Here is a 22,472-nt window from a genome sequence, read left to right as displayed (position 1 = left end):
AACCCTTAAAAATTCAACCTCGCCTCTCCCCTTTCTTTTCCCGATTTTAGATCTCCCATAAAATATTTTCTCTTTCATTTTTGTTAATTTATCTTTCATTTCCTAAGGTTTCACCCTTCTGTGATTCTTTTTCTGTTTTCAAAAATGATCTACCCTGGTCTACTCGTATAAAGATTATCGACAATTTGATTTTCAATCATATTTATTCTAAAAACGCTGATCCCGCCAACAAACTCATTGTTTTTGATGAAAGGTAAGGGGAGGTTTCAGAAGCAGTATATTATTCAACTAAGATTCGCCATTGTCTCTGCGATGCATACGAAGATGAGGACAACTCTCTGAATTTTTTCGAAAGCGCTATTCCAGATCTGGGTCTAAAGTGATATGCTTGCCGATCTTCTGGCGAAGTAACTGCGGCAACACACACATTACGAGAGGAAATATAAAGAAGGAAAGGGCTTGTATTGTATAATAGAATTTCGCAACTTCGTCGGGAGAAGCTATTTCAACAGTTCTAAAAGTTCAATACCAGAAGATTCAAGCAACTAATTTTTCTCCCAAGGAACAAATTAAGTTGCCGTGTAGGATTTTGAATTTCTTTACAAAAGTAGTGCGCCGACTTGGTGGCCTAGAATAAATCAAGCCAGTTTTTCAGCTTGTTCTGATGCGAACCGTATTCGAGTGGAAGTATTTTGCAACGTCCAGAATAAAGGGTATTCATTATTATAAGGTGGGTGAGGCAGATCTTTCCCGCCACTATTTTTTTTTTAAGATTTTAAACGATCTTCAAACCGCTCGCTTGGACTTGAGGAATTGTTGTTAGTAGTGTTCCCCATTAATGGTTTCATCCAGTTTTCGAAGCTCATAATTCAACACGCCTTTCTGATCCCACCAAGTACAAAACTTTACCTTGACGTCATGTCCTTGCCGTTTATTTGACTAGTTCGGCAGGTTTCTTATATAATTTTTTGCAATTAAGGCACGTTCGCTCAGCTGGTTCATCTGCAGTATGATAATCAGTATGTTAAATTTCCCCCAAAGATGATTTTCAGCTAAGGTTTTTTTCATATTAAAGGGCAATAATTTTCCAGGCACGAAATTTGGAATAATAATCAAGTTACGCCGTCTCTTATAGCTCCAGATCCAACATTTTACTATCGAATTTCGGCCGGCTATGTTAGAATGAGTGAAGTTATTTAAATTAGACCAACAAGATAGTCTTCATAAGGTTCAATTACAGTGGACAAATGCCGGAAATTTCGTTCAAACTTCAAATGCTTTACAATTTTGGAAAAAATAAAACTTTATCAAACTATATCTTGGCTTAACCTCATAAAAGACACCCTTTATGATCTCATTTAATTTTCTGTACTTATTCAAACATTTAATTTAAAAGTTCTTATCACCGACAAGCAAATCAACTCCGCACTCCTGTCAGCAACTCAGCAGGATTTCAATCTAAATTTAACGGTAAGCGTATATGCTAACTAACGGTCACTCACTCGCCTCGCAATAGAAACTGAAAGCATAAAAATCCAATAAAGCGGCCAATTCCTTGCCGCCGAAAACTGAGAATGAAAATAATAATAACCGTCAACAACAACACTATAAAAGCCAAACTTCATCAGCGCCAACAATCCGACCGAATGACACTGAACGTCGGGTGATAAAAATCTACAGCACCCATACGCCCCGAATGACCAAGAACAATGAACTGCACATTCCGTTAACTAAACATGCTGTTATATGGCGTGTTGCACGTAGTGTCTTAAAGCAGCAAGCGATTTATGGCCACACGCACACACACATAGTCATACTCAAGTCGGGCGCTCGGTCCATGCACCTGTCTGCAATGAAGGAAGATCATGATTGCGACGACGTGCCACACGGTGTTACAATAACCACTTTGCCACATGCATTTCATGACACTCACACTATTGCAATCTGTTTTTTTTTGGTTTTTGTTGTTGAGCTTTCGACGTTTGGTCCTTACACAGACAGCAATAACAACAAGTGGTGGTCCTTGACTTCCGCAGACAAACAGTGGAAGTTTTATGCCTTGTCCAATTTGCTGTCCATTGAAATTGCCAACTTGAGTGGATTCGGAGACATAAACACACAGCTCACACACTCCCAAACACTCACACACACACTCAAGCAGTCACACACACACATGCGCGTAAGATTTCTATTGCCAAAAAAGTGCTGTAGAGTTTTACGACGACACGACGATGACACGCCGCGTACAAATTGCGTTTGCTGCCACACCTCTCAGCTGCCCGAACCGCATTTCTCTTCTCTCTACCAACCCAGCACCACACTTAAAAATTCACACCAGTTCTATCGAGCGCACATCCGTGTTTAGCTTAACCTGGAAGCTGTGGAGTTTCCCACTTCGCTGAATGCGTTCTTTTTCTTCCTTTTCCTTGCCTCTTGCTTCGTAAAGCATTCAGAGTTTGGTTGGCCGGTTTAGTGTTTGGGTTTGCATGGCAAGCCTGACAGTTTTATTTGAAGAAAATTCCTCAGAAATTGTCTCTAATAAAGTGGATGTGATAAATTTGCTGAATTTCCCGTTTCATTTTAACACCAAATAATTTTTACCGTCAACATAAGTGTCTTCATTTTGACCGTATGACTAATTTGTTTAACGAGGTTGTAAACAGGAAGCAGAGCGGAAATAATAAGCAAGGCATTGCTTCTTCGTTTACAACTCTTAAGCATTAGGCGTCTTAAAATTTTAAATATTTTTTTTTTATAAACGGCACTCTGGAATGTGTAAACCATTAATGTCTGCATGAAAGTTAGGATAGAAGATGGTACACCCACAAGTTACTCGCGAGATTTCTGTTTCTGAATAACATATGAGATTAATGAGTCATAGGCTCATCCACACTGTCCAATAGTACTGGTTTTTGAATGATAAAAAGTTATTGTTGAAACCATTTTAGCATTTTAACCTGAAGTAAGACAGTTCTTAAATCTCAGTAATCTTCGACTAATTCTAGTTGAATGCCTAAATGTCAGTGCTTAATATACGAAAATCGGTCCGTTAAAGAAAGGAAGGTGGATCATCCGCATTAATAGGCCTTGAATATCAATATGAATACATAAAATCATATGTAAGACCAATAAAAGCAGTGCACAAGTTTTCTGCAATTCGAGTAATAAATGTTTTCCGAACGACATCAAGCTAATGACATTCAGGGAGACGAATTCACTTGACTATACCAGCGATCTAAACCGTCTACAAGGGGAAAAAGCAGAGAGGACCAAAAGCCTTACAATGTGGTAGCAGCGGTGACAGACCTCCTCCAAAAGACGATGAACCCACATCCATTCGTAGACAGACAGACGACATGTGGACCTGAATTTCCACCTAACGTAAATACCAAGTGGCCATGAGTTCTTTAAAAAGTACCTGCTCCAAATGGATCATGATGTTATTCCGTATTGTCCGACGTATACAGAATGCATAGAAGACTCTGAACACGTATTTTTTCAGTGCCCCGTTCATAATGGAAAAGTTAAAAAAATTTAACAACACATATGCGTTAGTCCTCTGATAAATGGAAAGCTGTCAGCGAAGCGTCAGCTCTAATTATGACAAAACTAAGAAACTTACTTTAATTATGACAAAACTAAATGTATTTTTCTCTCCCATGAAGTAATCCTTAATCGAAACCTAATACGGTTTCGTGGGAGAGACATAAGATGGGAGTAAGTTAGGTTTAGCGGATTAAAGTTCCGCACTTCCGGTTTTAAAGCTTACCCCTACAAAAACAACAAAAAAAGGCTAAGTTCGAATGTCACCGAACATTTTATACTCTCGCATGATAAAGTGATAATCGAGATTTCATTATACGTCATTTACATATTTTTCAAATACCGTATTTGTGTAAAGTTTTATTCCGCTATAATCATTGGTTCCCTAATGCATATAGTACTCGTATTATATAGAAAAGGCATCAGATGGAATTCAAAATAGCGTTATATTGGAGGAAGGCGTGGTTGTGAACCGATTTCACCTATATTTCGTACATGTCATCAGGGTGTTAAGAAAATATTATATACCGAATTTCATTGAAATCGGTCTAGTAGTTCCTGAGATATGGTTTTTGGTCCATAAGTGGGCGAGGCCACGCCCATTTTCAATTTCAAAAAAAAAATATTGCAGCTTCCTTCTGGAATTTCTTCTATAAAATTTAGTGTTTCTGACGTTTTTTGTTAGTCGGTTAACGCACTTTTAGTGATTTTGAACATAACCTTTGTATGGGAGGTGGGCGTGGTTATTATCCGATTTCTTCCATTTTTTAAACTGAATATGGAAACGCATGAAGAAAACGACTCTGTAGAGTTTGCTTGACATAGCTGTAGCAGTTTCCGAGATACGTACAAAAAACTTATAGGGGGCAGGGCCACGCCCACTTTTCCAAAAAAAAATCGTCCAAATATGCCCCTCCCTAATGCGATCCTTTGTGCCAAATTTCGCATTAATATCTTTATTTATGGCTTAGTTATGAAACTTTATAGCTTTTCGGTTTCCGCCATTTTGTGGGCGTGGCAGTGGGTCGATTTTGCCCATCTTCGAACTTAACCTTCTTATGGAGCCAAGGAATACGTGTACCAAGTTTCATCATGATATCTCAATTTTTACTCAAGTTACAGCTTGCACGGACGGACAGACGGACGGACAGACGGACGGACGGACAGACAGACATCCGGATTTGGACTCTACTCGTCACCCTGATCACTTTGGTATATATAATCCTATATCTGACTCTTTTAGTTTTAGGACTTACAAACAACCGTTATGTGAACAAAACTATAATACTCTCCTTAGCAACATTGTTGCGAGAGTATAAAAAAACCAAATAAGGCTTTGTATTCCAACCCTAATTGTAGCAGGACTTCGCTATCTCTATAAGAAGAATTCGAGCTAACAGTCTACAGCGGAGCCAAGGCACTTAGTGTAAGCTACTACTCTGAGGCAAATTAAACTATATATACATAACATATATAATACGTGCACGTGGCATATGGTTGCTGGCGCCTTTTAGGACTGAAGTTCGAAACACCAGGACACCTGAAGCCCAGTGAATACGGATCTCACCATAGATACATACCACATAAATGTCTCAGTTCTTAATCTATTTTTATAGCCAATTCACGAATTTTATTTCAAACTAATAAATAATATTTCCGATATCTTAGAATATATTCACCAACCGTCCGCAAAAGAGTTTTTTATATAGGAATTCAGACATTTCATGTAAGCAAGCAAAATAGCCGCATTTGGGACGAAGAGCAACCTGAAGAGATTTAAGAGCTGCCATTTCATCCAGAAAAACACGGTTTGGTGTGGTTTGTGGGCCAGTGAAATCATCTGTCCATATTTCTTCACAAATGATGCGTGAAATTGAAGCTTGTGACATCGGCGACATTTGGTTTCAACAAGACGGCACCACTTTTCACACATCGCATCAATCGATGGATCTTTTGAGAGAACATTTCGGTGAGCAAATAATTTCACGTCTTAGCCCAGTCGGTGGGCCAACAAGTTCTTGTGGTATCACAGGCTTTTTTCCTGTGGGGATATGTGAAGTCTAAAGTCTATGCGGACAATTCCGCTTCGTGTCATTCGCCAGTTACCAATCGAAATGCTCAAATGAATCACCAAAAATTGGGATCAACGGGTGGACCATCTGAGACGTAACCGAATTTCAATTTTCAGAACAGTTACATTGATTGAAGAAGGGTTTTTCTACATACCCAAGTTCCACGATCCACACTTAGAACACCAAATAAAATCTGATATTACTATAGAATTTACAAATTTTCTAGATTTATCCGATAAGAGTCATATGCTTCCAAATTTAATACTTTAACAAGTAAGGAAGAGCTAAGTTCGGGTGTCACCGAACATTTTATACTCTCGCATGATAAAGTGATAATCGAGATTTCATTATCCATCATTTACATATTTTTCAAATACCGTATTTTTATAAAGTTTTATTCCGCCATCATCATTGGTTCCTAATGTATATTCTCGTATTATACAGAAAAGGCATCAGATGGAATTCAAAATACCTTTATATTGGAAGAAGGCGTGGTTGTGAACCGATTTCACCCATATTTCGTACATGTCATCAGGGTGTTAAGGAAATATTATATACCGAATTTCATTGAAATCGGTCTAGTAGTTCCTGAGATATGGTTTTTGGTCCATAAGTGGGCAAGGCCACGCCCATTTTCAATTTTTAAAAAAAGCCTGGGTGCAGCTTCCTTCTGCAATTTCTTCCGTAAAATTTAGTGTTTCTGATGTTTTTTGTTAGTCAGTTAACGCACTTTTAGTGATTTTCAACATAACCTTTGTATGGGAGGTGGGCGTGGTTAATATCCGATTTCTTCCATTTTTGAACTGTATATGGAAATGCCTGAAGAAAACGACTGTGTAGAGTTTGGTTGACATAGCTATAGTAGTTTCCGAGATATGTACAAAAAACTTAGTAGGGGGCGGGGCCACGCCCACTTTTCCAAAAACATTACGTCCAAATATGCCCCTCCCTAATGCGATCCTTTGTGCTAAATTTCACTTTAATATCTTTATTTATGGCTTAGTTATGACACTTTATAGGTTTTTGGTTTCCGCCATTTTGTGGGCGTGGCAGTGGGCCGATTTTGCCCATCTTCGAACTTGACCTTCTTATGGAGCCAAGGAATAGGTGTACCAAGTTTCATCATGATATCTCAATTTTTGCTTAAGTTACAGCTTGCACGGACGGACGGATGGACAGACGGACGGACAGACGGACGGACACACGGACGGACGGACAGACAGACATCCGGATTTCAACTCTACTCGTCACCCTGATCATTTTGGTATATATAACCATATATCTGACTCTTTTAGTTTTAGGACTTACAAACAACCGTTATGTGAACAAAACTATAATACTCTCCTTAGCAACATTGTTGCGAGAGTATAAAAACAAGCACAGAGCAGGTGCATAACCCAACTCACCCATTCAAGCAAGTTTTGGCACCAACATTGCATGTCATTCCGCAAGAAAACGAATGAAACACAGGAACAAACAGATTTATGCCAACTTTGAAATAATCCAAAGTCGAGCAACAAACACGAACAATTACAGCGAACTAATAATGCTTACAACTAACTGCCTTCGAGACTTGCAACCGTGACGCAAGCAGGCGGCCCGAAAGGCTTGAAGAAAGTTACTCAACGAATGAGTATGAGTACAGCAAGTGTAATGTAGCAGAGTAAGCGATGCATTGAGGCAGGAAATCGTTAAGCAACGACAAGTGACTGCGGCAAAAGGCGAAAAGCGAAAGTAAATTCCCACGCCTGAGCCAAAGGGCGCCACAAGCATACGAACGCAATGCTGTGCTGTGGAATGTGGCGGCAACAATGCGCCACTGTGTGGCTTTTGGCTTGGTTAGGTGGGTGGTTGGCGGGTTAGTTGGCGCGGCGTTCTCGATGGGAGCGGCATTGGCGCATATGCGAGGCAAAGTTGAGGGTGAATCCTTAATTACGCTGTGACACGGCATGCGCGATTGCGGTCGCCTACTTAGTTGATGGCGGTGACGACTGACTCTGTTTGTGTTTATAATTACTTGATGGTCGCGTTGGGGGTGGGAGCGGGTTGGCGGCGTAAAAGCTGCAATGCAGAGATTTGCGGCACATTTTTGACCCTGTTCACGAACTTGATGCACTAAATTAGTATGCATGTGTATGTGTGTGTGTGCGAGAGACTGGCATAATGCAAATTAATGTTTTCGAAGTTTAGGAATACAAAGAACGAAGTACGGAAGTGATTTTTAGAAGGTAGAGAAGTCTTTAGCTTAGGCAAACAGCTTTAAGGCTCCGCTAGTACGCTTAAAGGCAGACAATGCTCAGTCAAGGCTTGATTTTGAAAATCAGCTGCAAGTGTGGTGGCATTAAATGGATTTTCCACTAGAACCTTCCAGGCATTGTTCGATAAGCAGGTGGACGGTGGACAAAATACACCTCATACTCTCACTCTTTATCTGAGAGAAACGGTTTCAAGTAATACTAAAAGAGGATGGAAGATGCAGGGGAGTGCTACCCACCAGAGGAATTGTCAACATCTACACTGACGAATCAAAAATGTCTCGCCATAGTGGGCACCAGGGTCTTTTGCGCTGAGCTACAGCTCAGGGGACCCTTTAAGCTGACGGAAAACAGTTGAGTTAGCTAAAACCACAGAAAACGGCCTAAGGAACATTAGAGAATGTTCTTAAAACCACGGAGGTAGTAGATATGGGGTTGCCAGCAAGCGACTGCATGTATATTGGATTCCAGGCCACTAGGGCGGTTCGAGAAACGAAATAATTGATAAGATTACCAAAAGTGTCATCTGCTTGACTCCCGAATCCGTACAGGAAATACGAAAGTCGGGAAACACGGAAGCTTTCAACTTTCGGTATCGCTAAAACGGCAGGAAGGTTTTCGGCCAATTGACAAGTCACAACATACTGGCATTACATGCTAGCCGTATGGCAATTATTAAGGATGACTCATGCAGAAAGTGTAGGGAACTTAATATAAGGGCGATGCTGGAACAACTCATCTGCTTCTATCCAACCATATCGGGAACTCGGCTTAAATATTTACGAACTTCACATTTCGAGGGACTGGGTGAAGCATCAAAATTAGTTATCAAGTCTCTACTAAACTTCACAAAAATCCCCCTTAAATGACGTAAACATTAGCTTGTGTGAAACTAAAATTCCATCTGGCATAACAAAGGTCCTGTAGGTCTATGCATGCGTGACAGCCAGCCAGTATAGACAACCTATGTCGAAATGTTAAAGAGTTTAGGTGAGACATGTCTCTTTAAGGTTAGAAATTTCCTTTATACTTCTTTCTTCATTTTCTTTCCAAAATTAGGTTAATTTTTTGGAAACATGTGGAATTGCAGCTTTGTCAAGTTTATAGATGCAAGGTGTTTGTATACTGAGACTCCAACGATTGATATCAATAGTGAGAACAAAGTGTGACCAAAATTTGTATACAGTCACCCAACGCTCATTAGAAGAGTTAAAGGCGCTCCTTCTTTAAGATTCGCGTCCTAAATCATCACTAAAAACCAAAGAGAGAAATGTTGTTGGAAAAGAAGTGAGAACTGTTTATAAACTACGGATTTGTCCAAGACCACTGAGTGTTTTAATGGTGGAACGAGATATTTTATAAACTTTGGAACATGACATAACAAAGTGTTAACTTTATTTGCTAATAAAGTGGATCTCTTAAAACATGATGGAAGAATTCGTTTGTCTTGGGTTTGAATAACTGTAAATTTGTACGAAAAAGAACGGAAGAAATATAGAAACATTTTGAAGAAATATGTTTAACTACGACATTTTCAGAGACTAGACTTTGGTAAAAAATAGATGAAACCAAACCTTAAAATCATAACTTTTAGATCTTATTTCACATTTCAAGGCTGAGCAATGAAAGAGCACCTATTATTCACTTCAAGCGAGACTACTCAGTTAAAAGTGCCTCAATCAAGATATATGTATCTGCCATCATACGCTTAGGTACATACCTTTTGCCAGCCAATTTAGTACTCTTCCCACCACTACGAGGTAATTAATGTTTCCCAACCTAACGAACATTTAGCCGCCTAACCGAGTGACCATACGAACTGCCGCATCACTTGTTCGGGGCATTTGGGAACAGGGCTTTCGGTCGCTTAAGCGCGAAATTAGTCAATTGTGTGGTGCAATGATTGAATGCCGTTAGCACACATGCACAAACATATACATACGGTAGCTGCCACATGAAATCAAAACAATGTAGTGGGCTACACTTGCAACATATCCGTACGTAAAACCCCGTTCGCAGCGCTACACTTGGGATCCACCGTCTATTGTGTCTGTAACTAAAACGATAGATGTGTTGTTGTTTTTGGCAAATGCAGTTGCACATTGTCGCGTGTTGGCTAGTGTCTATTACGACTAATATGTTGTTGCAAGAGCCACAGTAGCATAACTCTTGTGTGTCCACACTCATATCTATCATTTGTTGCAAGTGCTGCACAATGACGCGCCGCAGCAACACATGCATCATTCTGAATGCCACATCAACACCAGTTGCAACAACAACAACAACAACATGCGTTATGCGACTCCCTAGCGACATGAAAACATAAAGTACCGGTATCATGGCGAATAGTTGGCTCGGCCGCCATCGACTCACGACTCACGGCTGTTGCAAGCTTTATTGTTGCAGCGCGGACAATTTGACATAAATCTGAACGCGTGCTGCGTTCGTCACACTAGTGTACCTTATCGCTTTTCGCGTTCTCTGCATAGAGTGTTTTGCTTTTTTCTTGTGCTGAGGTTTTTTGCCGAAATTGGGCTCGGTCGAAGGCGTGATTGAACAAGGTCTGGTTCACCAACTGATGGACCTCTACGAAACATTTTTTCACTTCAGTTAAATATTTAAATATTTTCTTGCTTGAAGAACTTTTTCATATTGCCTATATGTATGTATGTATGTAACCCCGGATGTTGAACGGAATTCAAACAAATGCTTCTTTGACAATTTTAGATATTACAGGGTCTACCAACATGGACGACGTGATGTTAAAATGAAATAAAACACTCAAATTTGGTCTAAATGGGTTCAGTGTTTTTATGCCATTTATCATTAGAATAAATGTCAGCCAAATGGCAACCACGGCTCCGTTTGCATATCTTCACCCGTTTATGCCGATTTTTGATTATTTCGATGACCCGAGGCAGCATTTCATTATCTAGATGCCTTAAATCGGACGATCTTGGCGGCCATTTGGCTGTGCCATTTCTTTAAATTAACGCCCAACTTTGCACGCAATGTGTCCATATTTAGACATATAGCCATGGGAGAACGTTCATTTGTATAATGATCTTGAAAAATTTCCAATCGTTGTATCAAAGTGAAACTTGACATGATAAAATGACAAACCCTGCTGAATACACTGACAGAATTTGACCATATCCATAAACATACATGACCGCCACGCGCCAAATCGCGGCATCCCTTGTGTTAGATGCTGTTTCTTCCAAAATTGTATTCACCAAGTTTAACATATACATACTCGTATAGTATACAAGTATGTTTACAACTACGAAGAAATTTTTCAGGTACGTTTAGGTATGTTGTAAACAAATTGAAAACTACTTAATAGCCCAAGGTCTGTTAAACAATTAAATTCCTAATTGGACAATTAAGTAGAATTATTTATAATAGAGCAATTAACTAATTGATCAATTCACTTTTAATATGCAATTTTAATATCGATATGAATCCGTATGATGTATGTGCGATAAGAGGGAAGAGAAAAGAGGAGATGTTTCGTAACATATTCAAATCAAATTTGAAATTATGAGCTCCTCAAAAAACTTAATTTTTCGATACCATTTCACTAGCCCACTATTGATCCTTTTCCTAAACGATAACATTTGATGGCAGAGAGAGAAGTGGTCCTATTCGCATGGTTGGAACCAATTCAGCTTTAAAAACAGCTCCCGACTGCATTCGCAGAGATCAAGTCAGTCAGAGATTAGAAATTCAGAAATTGTATATAGATATATCGATCAGATCAATATCAAGACTTGCTCGAGATAATCTCGAACTACAGTTTATGTTAAAGAAATAAGAACAGAAAGAGTGTCAAAAAAATTTCTTAAAAAAATGTAGAAATGAGTTAAGGCTACCCCCGTAGTAAGGGGGTATTTTTCATTAATAACAAGAAACCAAAGTATTTTTTCAAAGTCTTGTTTTATTTCTTATTAATGAGTACTATAGAGATTACAAATTATAAATAACATTTAACAAATTTTTATTTTCTGTAAAAATTTCTTACTTTTTTCTTAAGGCCCTTCATTATGTTTTGTACAGTGTTTTCATTGATAGTACCGTACAACCTTCGCCACTTATTTCTAAAATCTTGTAAATTTTTTGCAGTACCTTTACTCTTCCGGAGATTCGATTTCATTAGAGCCCAATATCTCTCAATAGGTCGAAGCTCTGGGCAATTAGGTGGATTCGCTTTTCTTGGAACAATATTGACATTATTGCTTTCATACCACTCCATGGTAGCTGTAGAATAGTGAGAGGTTGCTAAATCAGGCCAGAACATTACAGTACCCTCATGTTCGCGAATAAATGGCAAAATACGTTTTTGAAGGCACTCGCTAATATAAATTTTTAAATTGATTGTGCCCTGTGTTACAAAAAAACTGCTTCTCAAACCGCAATGACATATCGCTTGCCAAACCATATACTGCTTGAGAAATTTGGTAATTTTTTTTTCCTTAAATTTTCTCTGTACTTGCCCCTTCTTCATACAGGTATAATATTCATGCCCCGGTAACTGTTTGAAATCTGCCTTAACGTAGGTTTCGCCGTCCATCACGCAACAGTCAAATTTTGTTAGGTATCCTTCACACAAATTTCGAGCTCGTTTTTGAGCAACCAATTGCTTTTCATCGGAACGATCTGGCACTCTTTGAACTCTGTATGTCTTTAGCTTACTATCACTCTTTATCCTTTGTACAGTACTTTTAGAGGTACCTGCTTTAACAGCAACATCTCGTACTGAAGTGTTGGGATTCTGCTTAAAAACTTCCTTCACTCTTTTTGAAAAATTTCCTTCTGCACCTGCTTTTCTACCTGAACCTTTTTTTCGTATAGTAGGTACACCATTTTTGTAATTCGAAACAACCCTTTTAACAGTACTTTCCGATGCTCCAGTTTTTTTAGCTATAACTGAATATTTTAATTCTGGATTTTCCAGGTAAGTGGACAAAACCAACTCGCGCACTTTTTCTTCATTGCTAGACATCTTAATAGTTTGAAGTGCTGAGACCAAATGTTATACATTTCGTTAATCGTCAGATTATAGAGAAAAAAACAAGTCCCCATTGAGACTAATGCCATAAACAGTTACGTCATAATCTTAAGGAATAAAAGGGTCAATTTTTTACGGGACAGTCCTTATGTCACACAACATAACCCTTCACAAAACTGGCGCTCCTTAATACTACACATCACTCCTAGGAACACCATTTACAATCACAACATACACGGATATCACCACGACCTTACACCAACAACTAAAAAGGACTGAAGCACCGCTTCTACACTGTTACACAGTTAGCGATCCTGCGTGCTAGTGATTTAATCTTCCCAATCTCGTTACATACGAATGCAAACTTGCGACCTACATATGTATGTGCATTTCGCTTATACACTGCGCGCTACTTAATCCGTTTAACACCACAGTGGTTCTGCCTGTAACTCTTATTCCTTTCGTTAACGGGCCTGAGCGCCACATCAATCACAATTCGAGCATATACAAGTACTTCGACACCGTTCCGTCAACTTTTTCTAGCGAATGAAGCAAACAAAATAAAGAAAAAAGAATTAAAAAGAAATAATGAAATGATGAGGACTAAGTATAATTAAAAATTAGCCTTAATCATATTTCAGAAGCAATAATAAAATGAAGAAGTAATCTGGCTATGCTTTATATGTAAGTGTTGAATAAAAAAGAGTAGTTCCGTGGATTTGAAAACATCAACATATATTTTTGTATTGTTACAAGGAGCATTATAAGCTGTCTTTGAAGCTTTTTAAATAATAAAAATTCGAAAAGCCAAGGCAATCAGTTTCTTCCTGATTGTGTTGAAATATTTTTACCCCTTGTTCTTCTAAATAGCTCATATAATTGGAATAGGGTGGGGTTCTCAACTTTAACGCGTTGATATCGTACGGGTTAACTAGTTATTACATGAAATGATTAAATGAAAAAGTGAAAGCGTATATTTTAATAGAGCACCATCGTAGGTCGAAACATTTTGATCCTAACGTAATGGCATTGAAAGCGAAATATTTCTTAATATTTTAAAATTATTGAGTTCAATTGGCAATAGAAGAAAACCACAATGGAGAGTAGACACGGGCAGTTATTTTGGGCTCACTACTTAAAGTGAGTATCGCAGCTCTGAAATAACGGAGTGAAAAATGTAAGAATCCAAAAATGTTTTGTGTTAAGGAATCTCATCTTTCTAGGTCAGGCATTTGGATTGCCCCTGCCATCTACTAGCTAAACGCTCAGTAGGTAACCCGGTTAATATTCCTAAGTTGTCCCTGACCATTTAACTCTTTCAAGGATTTTTTGAAGCAATAGCCCTAGAGATAAAAGGGAACACTTCTCCAGCCTGCTGAATGGCAGAAAAAGCATAAAATCAGGAGATGGTGAACTAGATTCCCCAATCGATGACAATCCATTGCCCGACCATGCATAACCCTGAAGAAGTTCGAAAACAATTACACTTCTGAACAACAACAAAGCGGCAGCGATCAACATCGCATATTAGGTTCTAATATGCGATCGTGTGCATAGTGAGATATGAAAGATTAAAGCCAACCGTCAACAAAGTGATTGAACCTTATCAGTGTGGCTTTAGGCTTGGAAAATCAACAACTAAACAGATATTAACCATACGCGAAATCTTGGAAAAGAACCGTGAAAAAAGAGTATCGACACACACCACTTATAAATAGAAAAGGTACAATCATTAACCAAACAGTCATCACATTCGAGACTTAGCTCCCACGTCACTGTTGACAGTCATAACTTCGTAGTGGTAGATAATTTCGTCTAGCTTGGAACCAGCATTAGCACCAACAACAATGTCAGTATCGAAATCTATCGCAGAATAACTCTTGTCAACAGATGCTCCTTCGGACTGATTAGGCAATCGAAAAGTAAAATTCTCTCTTGACGAACAAAGAAGAATTCTACAAATCACTCATCATGGGAAAAATTTTTTTATACCCTGAACAGGCTATATTAAGTTTGTCACGAAGTTTGTAACACCCAGAAAGAAGGATCAGAGACCCTATAAAGTATATATATAAATGATCAGTATGTCGAGCTGAGTCGATTTAGCCATGTCCGTCTGCCTGTCTGTCTGTCCGTCTGTCTGTCTGTATATATACGAAATTATGCAAACGTCATTTTCTCTTCAAGAAGCTGCTCATTTGTCGGAACTGCCGATATCAGACCATTATAACATATAGCTTCAATAAAAAACTGAACACATAGTTACTAAAAGAAATGCGTCTGTGAAGGGTATTTTAGCTTCGGCGCAGCCGAAGTTAACGTTTTTTCCTGTTTTTTTTTTTTTTTTTTAAATCCACTGAGTTTCTGGATGTGGATTGATTTGGCTACCACTCGGAAGCACAGTGGTGCTAATAACGGCCTAAGTGCGGCCAAATGCGGTCCCCTTTTCAGCCAACCAATATCATTAGAGCAGTGACTGACTGACTGACGCCATTGAAACCAAAAATTAAAAAAATTAAGTTTGTATCCGATAATTAAAGAAAACAGAAAATTTAAAATTATCAAAGCATAAAACAATATTTGAAATAAAAACAATGTGTGGGTTTCAGTTTTTTCTTCAATGCAAAAGTTGATTTCTCATTTTATTTATTTAAAAAACAAAAGCATATTACAAAATAATCATAACCAAGTTTATTTCACGTCATACAAATATTATAAATTATTAAAAGCAAAACTTAAGGCTAAAATTTAAATTCAATTTTAATAAATAACAGCTTAAACAAACTAGAATTAATTCAATGAAATTAACATAAACTAACAGGTAGGTAAGCAATGTTATATACTAAGTATGTAAATATGTGTATGTATGTGCTACAACTTATATAATAATGCATGGTGTGGAAAAACTTAAACAAAACGCCTAACTGTACTCGACTAAAGTACAGCACAATACATGGAAAACATTTTAACAGATTTCATAGAAAACACGATAGAAAACATTTGAGTGAGTCCAGTAATAGAAACAGTAAAAATAACTAAAATTACAATAAACATTTTTGGTGCAACGAAATAAATAATAATAGTGTTTAATAGAGTCTTAAATATTTTATATTTTATTTAAAAAAATTAGAGAAGAAATTCTATAAGAATAAACAATGAAAAGTAGTAGTAGAACTCGAACTGGGTGCGTGTGTGTTTGTGTCTTTTTGCCGCTTAACAACACTGGCCGCCAACACTTGGTTGGTGTAACAAAAAATCAAAACAACAACAACATAAAATAGTAATGATTCAAAAGAAAACGTTTTTTTATTTCATTAAATGAATTTCGATTCAAGTTTTTTCGATTTTAAATTAACTTTAGCAATAAATTAAGCAAATCGTGTAGAAATTAATTAATTAAATTAGATTTAGGAATTTTTGTTGTAAGCCATTTTCCGCCGTAAACGCAGTTGCTCGGTTGCTCGAAGAACGCTTTCTTTGTCTTTTGACGCTTCATTTGCCATCTCGCTTTATAATAATACAAATTTGTCTGAGAGTGTGTGCGTGTGTATGTACACTCATTTAACACTAGCAATAAATAATAATTAAATATATTTTGTAACTTAAAGGTAAGCAGCTTAAAAAATTAGAATAAATTACTACAATGCAGTTGGGAATAATTTTCAAATGAAATTATGCTTAAAATTAATTTGTGGGTTTCACAATCGCCTTGTTGCTCACATACAAACTACGAATTCGTTAAATCAAATTATAAAACTAATGAAATCCAATTATCCGCTTTTCACTATAAACTAACTGATTATTTAACTTAAAATTATAACAGTAACTATGTCAATAATCTCTTAATTGTCTAGCTTGTTTGTTTTGCGATGAATGTGTTTATGAAAGAGGGAGAGTGAGTGAAAGAGAAAGGGAGAGCGATAAAACTGCTTGTGCTCAGAGAATATCTAACAATGCTGAATTGCTGTTCACAACCATTTGTCTTAATTGTTACATTTGTTGAATTAAAATATCAAATTTTAGGCCGAATTGCTGATAAATGCGTGGGCGAGTTATGGAAATTAAGAAAACAGTGAAAGATCAGAACTTTTATCAAAAAAGCTCGCTATAATAATAGCACAAGTCAAAATTTTTTATGAAAAAATGTAAAAGCTCGAAGGTTTCATCGAAAAAAGCTCACGAAAGTTTCACACACGGCTTTGTAAGTCAAATGCTTTTATGAAGTAAAGCTCAAGACACGTTACAATAAAAATGCGAGTCAAATGAATTTTTATGAAAAAGGTGAAAGCTCGAAGGCGTCTTTGAAAATAGCTCATGAAACTCGGCACACGGCGTAAAAAAAGTATAAGTCAAAAGCTTTAATGAAGGAAAGTTCAATAGACGCTATAATAATAGTGCAAGTCAAAATCTTCAACAAAGGAAAAGTGAAAGCTCATAACTTTTATCGAAATAAAGCTCATGAAAACCCACTACATGCTATAATAATAGCGAAAGTGAAAATATTTGATAAAAGAAAGCTACGAAATCTTTTTTAATGAAAACATGAAGTGTCAAAGCTTTACTTCATATACTTCATAATAGTTCGTGACAGTAATAAGTGAAAAAATGTAAAGGTGAGCAGGAAATTTTCACTAAAACACTTTAACTAAAAAGCTTTCACTAAATTAATTTGTAATGAAAAGCTTTCATTAAGAAAAACTTTAAATAAAAAATCACTCACTAGAAAAGCTTTCACTAAAACAGCTTCCACTTAAAGAGCTTTCACTAAAAACGCATTCACTAAAAAAGCTTTTACAAAAAGCTCGCACAACTCTCAATTATGCTGACAATAGTACAAACTTTTCTACACAAATTTCCGAATTCACCAGAGCAATCACAAGCTCACCACACAGTTATCAGCTTTTTACACTCAAGTTAGGCAACTCGCCAAATTTTGTTGGCCAGCACCTGTACGAAGCAACTCTCGCATTCAATTTCAATATGTTTACTTAAAAATGAAAATTTTCTTTAAATTCATTTTGTTATGCTTAAATTAGTCTCAGTCTTCACAAAGAGATTTTCGAAAAATAAAATATAAATTTTATCTTTTTTTAGTTTACGTCTTCTCACGTACACGCTACTTAGCTACTCTCTACGCTTAAACTATATAGTTTGTCATTTCATATCTTACGTTTACGTCTGCCGTTGTCTCCTACAAGTGTCTTTCTGTTCCGACTCCTCGAAGCAGCCCTCCATGGGAGAGCCAACACGCCCGCTTCTACGTCTTGCAGCCTCTGTATGCGCGTCGCAGCCGCCACTAAGCGCTCTCTGTCTTCACCACGATCGGCATGGAACCGCCGATACCGCTATGCATGGGTGATTTACCCGCCAACTCCTCGCTCTTCAACAGCATTGGTAAGTTCATCTTCATGTCGGCGAGTAGTGGCAGCGGTGACTTGGAGGGTCCACCCAGCTCACCTCCACCGCCAGCTGCGCCACCACCGCCGCCACGCTGTTGTGTCTCGTAACGTGTGTGTGTACGCATGTGGCGTGTGATCATGTCCCGACGGCACGCGGCATACGGACATTGTGGACACTTGTACGGCTTCTCGCCGGTGTGTGTGCGCTGATGCGTAGACAGATGATCGGAACGTGAGAAGACTTGACCGCACACTTTGCATGTGTACGGTTTGACACCGGTATGTAGACGCATGTGGCGTGTCAGCATGTCGGAGCGTGCGAAGGAGCGCGCACACACCTCGCACGAGTAGGCTTTGGTGATATCATTGGCAGGATTACGCGATTTGTGGCGCGACGCCATATGTTTGGCTAGGCGATCGTGCAGCGAGAACATCTGCCCACAAACAGGACAGACGTAAGCCACATCCGAACCGGGTGGCATCTCCTCCACCACCGGTGAGACGTCGAGATTGTAACGCCATGCGACCGATTCCTTAGTGGTGGGCGATGCGACGTCACCCTTGATCACGGGCACGCCCACCGTGGTGGTGGGTGCGTGCGGATGCAATGGATGCATTGGCATTTCGAGCTTGATCATAGCTGCGGCCGCGGCGGCAGCAGCATGTGCAGCAGCAGCAGCGGCAGCGTACGGCGAAACAGGTGCTGGAGAACTGGCTAACGGTGCATGATTGGCGCTGTGGTTGCTGCTATTGGCTGGGCTCGTTTTCAACGTGCTTTGGCTTGGCGACATCGAAGCGGCGCTGACCGTAGCCGAAACGGGTTGCTGCGCTGGTGGCAACATCAGTGTGGTCGCCGGCAAAGGTGAGGGCGATTTGTACTTTTTGCCACCCATCAGCTCATAGGTGGGCGTATTGCCACCGCTGCGTACAGACAAATCCAATGGACGCTCTTGTGGTGGCGGCATTATGGCCGGATCCGAAGTGTTGGCTTGCGTAGCCGGCGAAGGGCTGCAACGTGTATTGGCTGTGGCGGCAGCAGTGAGCGACGAGTCACTACGTGGTGGCGAGGGTAGTGCGACGGTGACGGCGGGCGGTGGTGAACGCCCCGGACCGCCGACTGCAACACGTGCCGTAGCTGTGGAGGTTGGTGGAAATGGCGGAGGCGGATGGTCGAGATGAGCGCCGGCATTTGGCAAGCTTGTCGGTGAGGTCTCATCAGCAATCGATGAAGCGATCGACGAAGGTGTATGCTGCATTGGTGATGTGTAGAGATCCTGCCGACGGCGAAACACTTCATTCAAATACTTGGTATGTAAGTAGTAGCCAAAGAGCGGCGACGGTATGGGAAAGTAACGGTCATAGGGATTATGCATGTGCTCAGTCTTGATGTCGACATGCAGCGGATTATCGCTGGGTGTCGTTGTAGCGGCGGCAACAGCGGGATGTTGTGACGCACCACCACCGGATGGACTATCATGTGTCGAGACCAACTGCAGTGGGCTCATGCTGATGCGTGGACTATCATTTTCAAGAGATAAATCTTCAGACACCGCATCGACATCGGCTTCCGTCTCAGCCTCGGCCTCAGCCTCATCACCGCTTACTTCACTGATGGTGCGCTTGTTACGCGTTAACGCTTTCCCGCTATCGTTGCCGCAGTTTTGACGTTTCGCGCACACATTATTGTTGCCGCCGCTGTTATTGTTGTTGTGCTTATAATTAGCCTCATTCTCGACATCCTCATCGCCGTCCATCGGCTCCGCATGACTGTGATTGTGATTACCGTGTTCACCAACATTGTTGTTGTTATTGTTATTGCTGCCGCCACCGCCGCCATCATTATGCATGCTGCCACCACCACTGCTGTTGTTGTTATTATTATTGTTATTGTTGTGATTATGCAATTTATCCAACACGGCCGACAAGCGTTTCCGCTTGCGCTGCTTCCACGGCACATTGTTGTTGGCCACGAAAGGCTGATTGTTGTTCACATGCTCAGCGGCCACCGCGGCCGCCGCCGCCGCAGCAGCAGCCTGCTGTTGCAAGCTAAGCGCCAATGGCAAATGTTGCGGCAACGGATACTGTTGCATATGTGCCGCAGCGGCGGCGGCGGCGGCAGCGGCAGCATAAGGCGCGTAATGAGGATGTGACGTTGGTTGGCGCTGATGCAGCTGCTGCTGGTGCGGATGCTGATGATGCGGATGCTGGTGCTGGTGCTGGTGGCTGTGTTGATTGTGATGGGTGTGATGGTGGTTGTGATGGGAGCCCGCCTGATGCCCCATGGGGTCGGTGCCTTCTGCCATAGTCATCAGGTCGCCGCGTTTTCGGGGTGTTTATGTCAGGTTTATGTTAATTAAAATGCGCGCACTGTGTCTCGCACGTAAACCTTGTTGTCTACACTGCACGGGCAGTGTCTATGCTAGTGCTCAACTCTGTTGTTGCGGCAAGCTTGTGGCATTTGTTGTAAACGCGGCGTGATCTGTAAGGAATAAGAGGAAAATGCGATGTCAGTAAATTGCAGTTAAGTGAAAAAATTAGTTAAGCTTAAAGTAAGTTATATTAAAGTCCATCCTAGCATTACTAGGTCCACCTAAGACACATAAAGTCAAATAGAAATCATTGATGCATCAAAACAAGTCGAAATAATAAAGTTTACTGTCAGCAGAAATTTCCTTTTTTCGCAGTTTTTTTCCTACTCTGCAAAGCAATTTGCTGCGCGTTGACGTTGGCATGCCCCCAAAAGGCCCTACTGACCCGACAAGCGCACACAGTCATCTACACCAGCCAGCGAATCAGCGTGTGCACCATAAATCCTCTGCGAACATCACTAACTTTTGCTTCAGTTTACGCTGCGTTGACTCGGCGGCGACAAAATCTTTTTTGCTTGCCATCACTTTCCTCCACTGCTATTGCTGCCACAGAAGGCGGCACACAGCAGACACACGCGCGCTCTTGCAACGGCGGCAAAGTAGCCATTGGATGGCTGCCTGGACGCCGGGCTGCCTGCCTCAACTGACTGGCTGGATACTTTATTTTTCCGCAAAGATTTTATGGTGCGCAAATTTATTACACTTGCCTGACCAGCGCCAACACCGACAACACCGCCAACTTACACCCGGAACCACAACCCATTGAGGTGCTGTCCACACAGTGCAGCGCAGCGCGCTTGTGACCATTGCTGCCACACGGGGTGGCAAACCGAGTTGATTTTGGGCACTCAGCCGTGTGACAATAGCTTGGGCGCAACGCCAAACTCATGCAACCAAACCACGACTGACGCACGCTCGGGCCTAAATCAATGGACTTGGGGACTTGTGGACTTGAGGATGGCTATGATGCGACAATTTATCGGCGCTTGTTGTTACCGAGATGATAGCAGCCGATAGGGAAGCAGGTTAGACAGAAGTAATCAACGAGCTCGAAATTTAAGGTGAAGTGCTGGTTTGAAAAAAAAAAAACCACAACAACAACAACAAAAGTATAAGCACGAGGCACTCTGTAAGTTAGCTGCTGCTGCATGTCTTGCAACAAGCCGGCCTCGTATAGTAGGAGGCGTGTGCGCAAGCAATTTCGCACGTTGAAAGATGTTGCAAGCACAGGTGTAGTAGTTGCTGTTGTTATTGTTGCTGGCATTTGTGTTGGCCATGACGACGTTTGCTGCATTGCGCTTATCCTCGTGATATATGGATATTGTGTATATTTGTGCAGCACAGGCCGCGCTGCCCCCCGACTTGCCACCAAATATTGCTCTAAATAGCAGTTGTGGCAACAACGCCCGCAATTGACTTCGCCACACAGTTACACACTGGCATACAGACAACTACTCTTGTTTATACTGGCAAGGGAGCTGTGTGTGCGCTCACTTGCAACACGGTGCGCCGGCAACCTGCTAGTCCTTTGGTCCTTGTGCCAACTTCTTGCCATTTTTCTTTGCACGCTCGCCCATATTGCTTTCATTTGTGTGTGGCAAGCACCTCATGTCAGCTGAAGGGTAAACTTTGTGTGCGGCTAAAGGTCTGCTTACTGTAAACAATTGCTTGACTGCCTCGTGCCGCACGAAGGTGAAAGGACATATGGACGATGAAAGGACCTTGCCCCAACTGAGCGCCGCGCGCTCTCGCACACAACGTTGAGCTTACTGAAAGCGATGAAGGTGAAATAAATATTACAACAATAGCAACAACTGCGACAG

The 22,472-nt window shown here is 40.4% G+C and overlaps 1 protein-coding gene across 1 annotated transcript in view; it reads right to left on the bottom strand.

The window, feature by feature from the left end:
• Window positions 1–15,576: 15,576 nt before the first annotated feature.
• Window positions 15,577–22,472, bottom strand: part of LOC126762144 (zinc finger protein 865) — a 124,084-nt gene continuing 117,188 nt past the window's right edge. Inside the window, exon 3 of the mRNA XM_050478676.1 lies at window positions 15,577–20,759. Coding sequence (XP_050334633.1) covers window positions 18,178–20,589 — 2,412 coding nt within the window. The 5' untranslated portion in view covers window positions 20,590–20,759 and the 3' untranslated portion in view covers window positions 15,577–18,177. The remainder of the gene's footprint in view (window positions 20,760–22,472) is intronic.

Source organism: Bactrocera neohumeralis, chromosome 6 (assembly GCF_024586455.1).
Source record: "Bactrocera neohumeralis isolate Rockhampton chromosome 6, APGP_CSIRO_Bneo_wtdbg2-racon-allhic-juicebox.fasta_v2, whole genome shotgun sequence".
Taxonomy (NCBI): domain Eukaryota; kingdom Metazoa; phylum Arthropoda; class Insecta; order Diptera; family Tephritidae; genus Bactrocera; species Bactrocera neohumeralis.
Note: the sequence above shows the minus strand (reverse complement) of the source record. Positions and strands in the feature narration are given on the sequence as shown.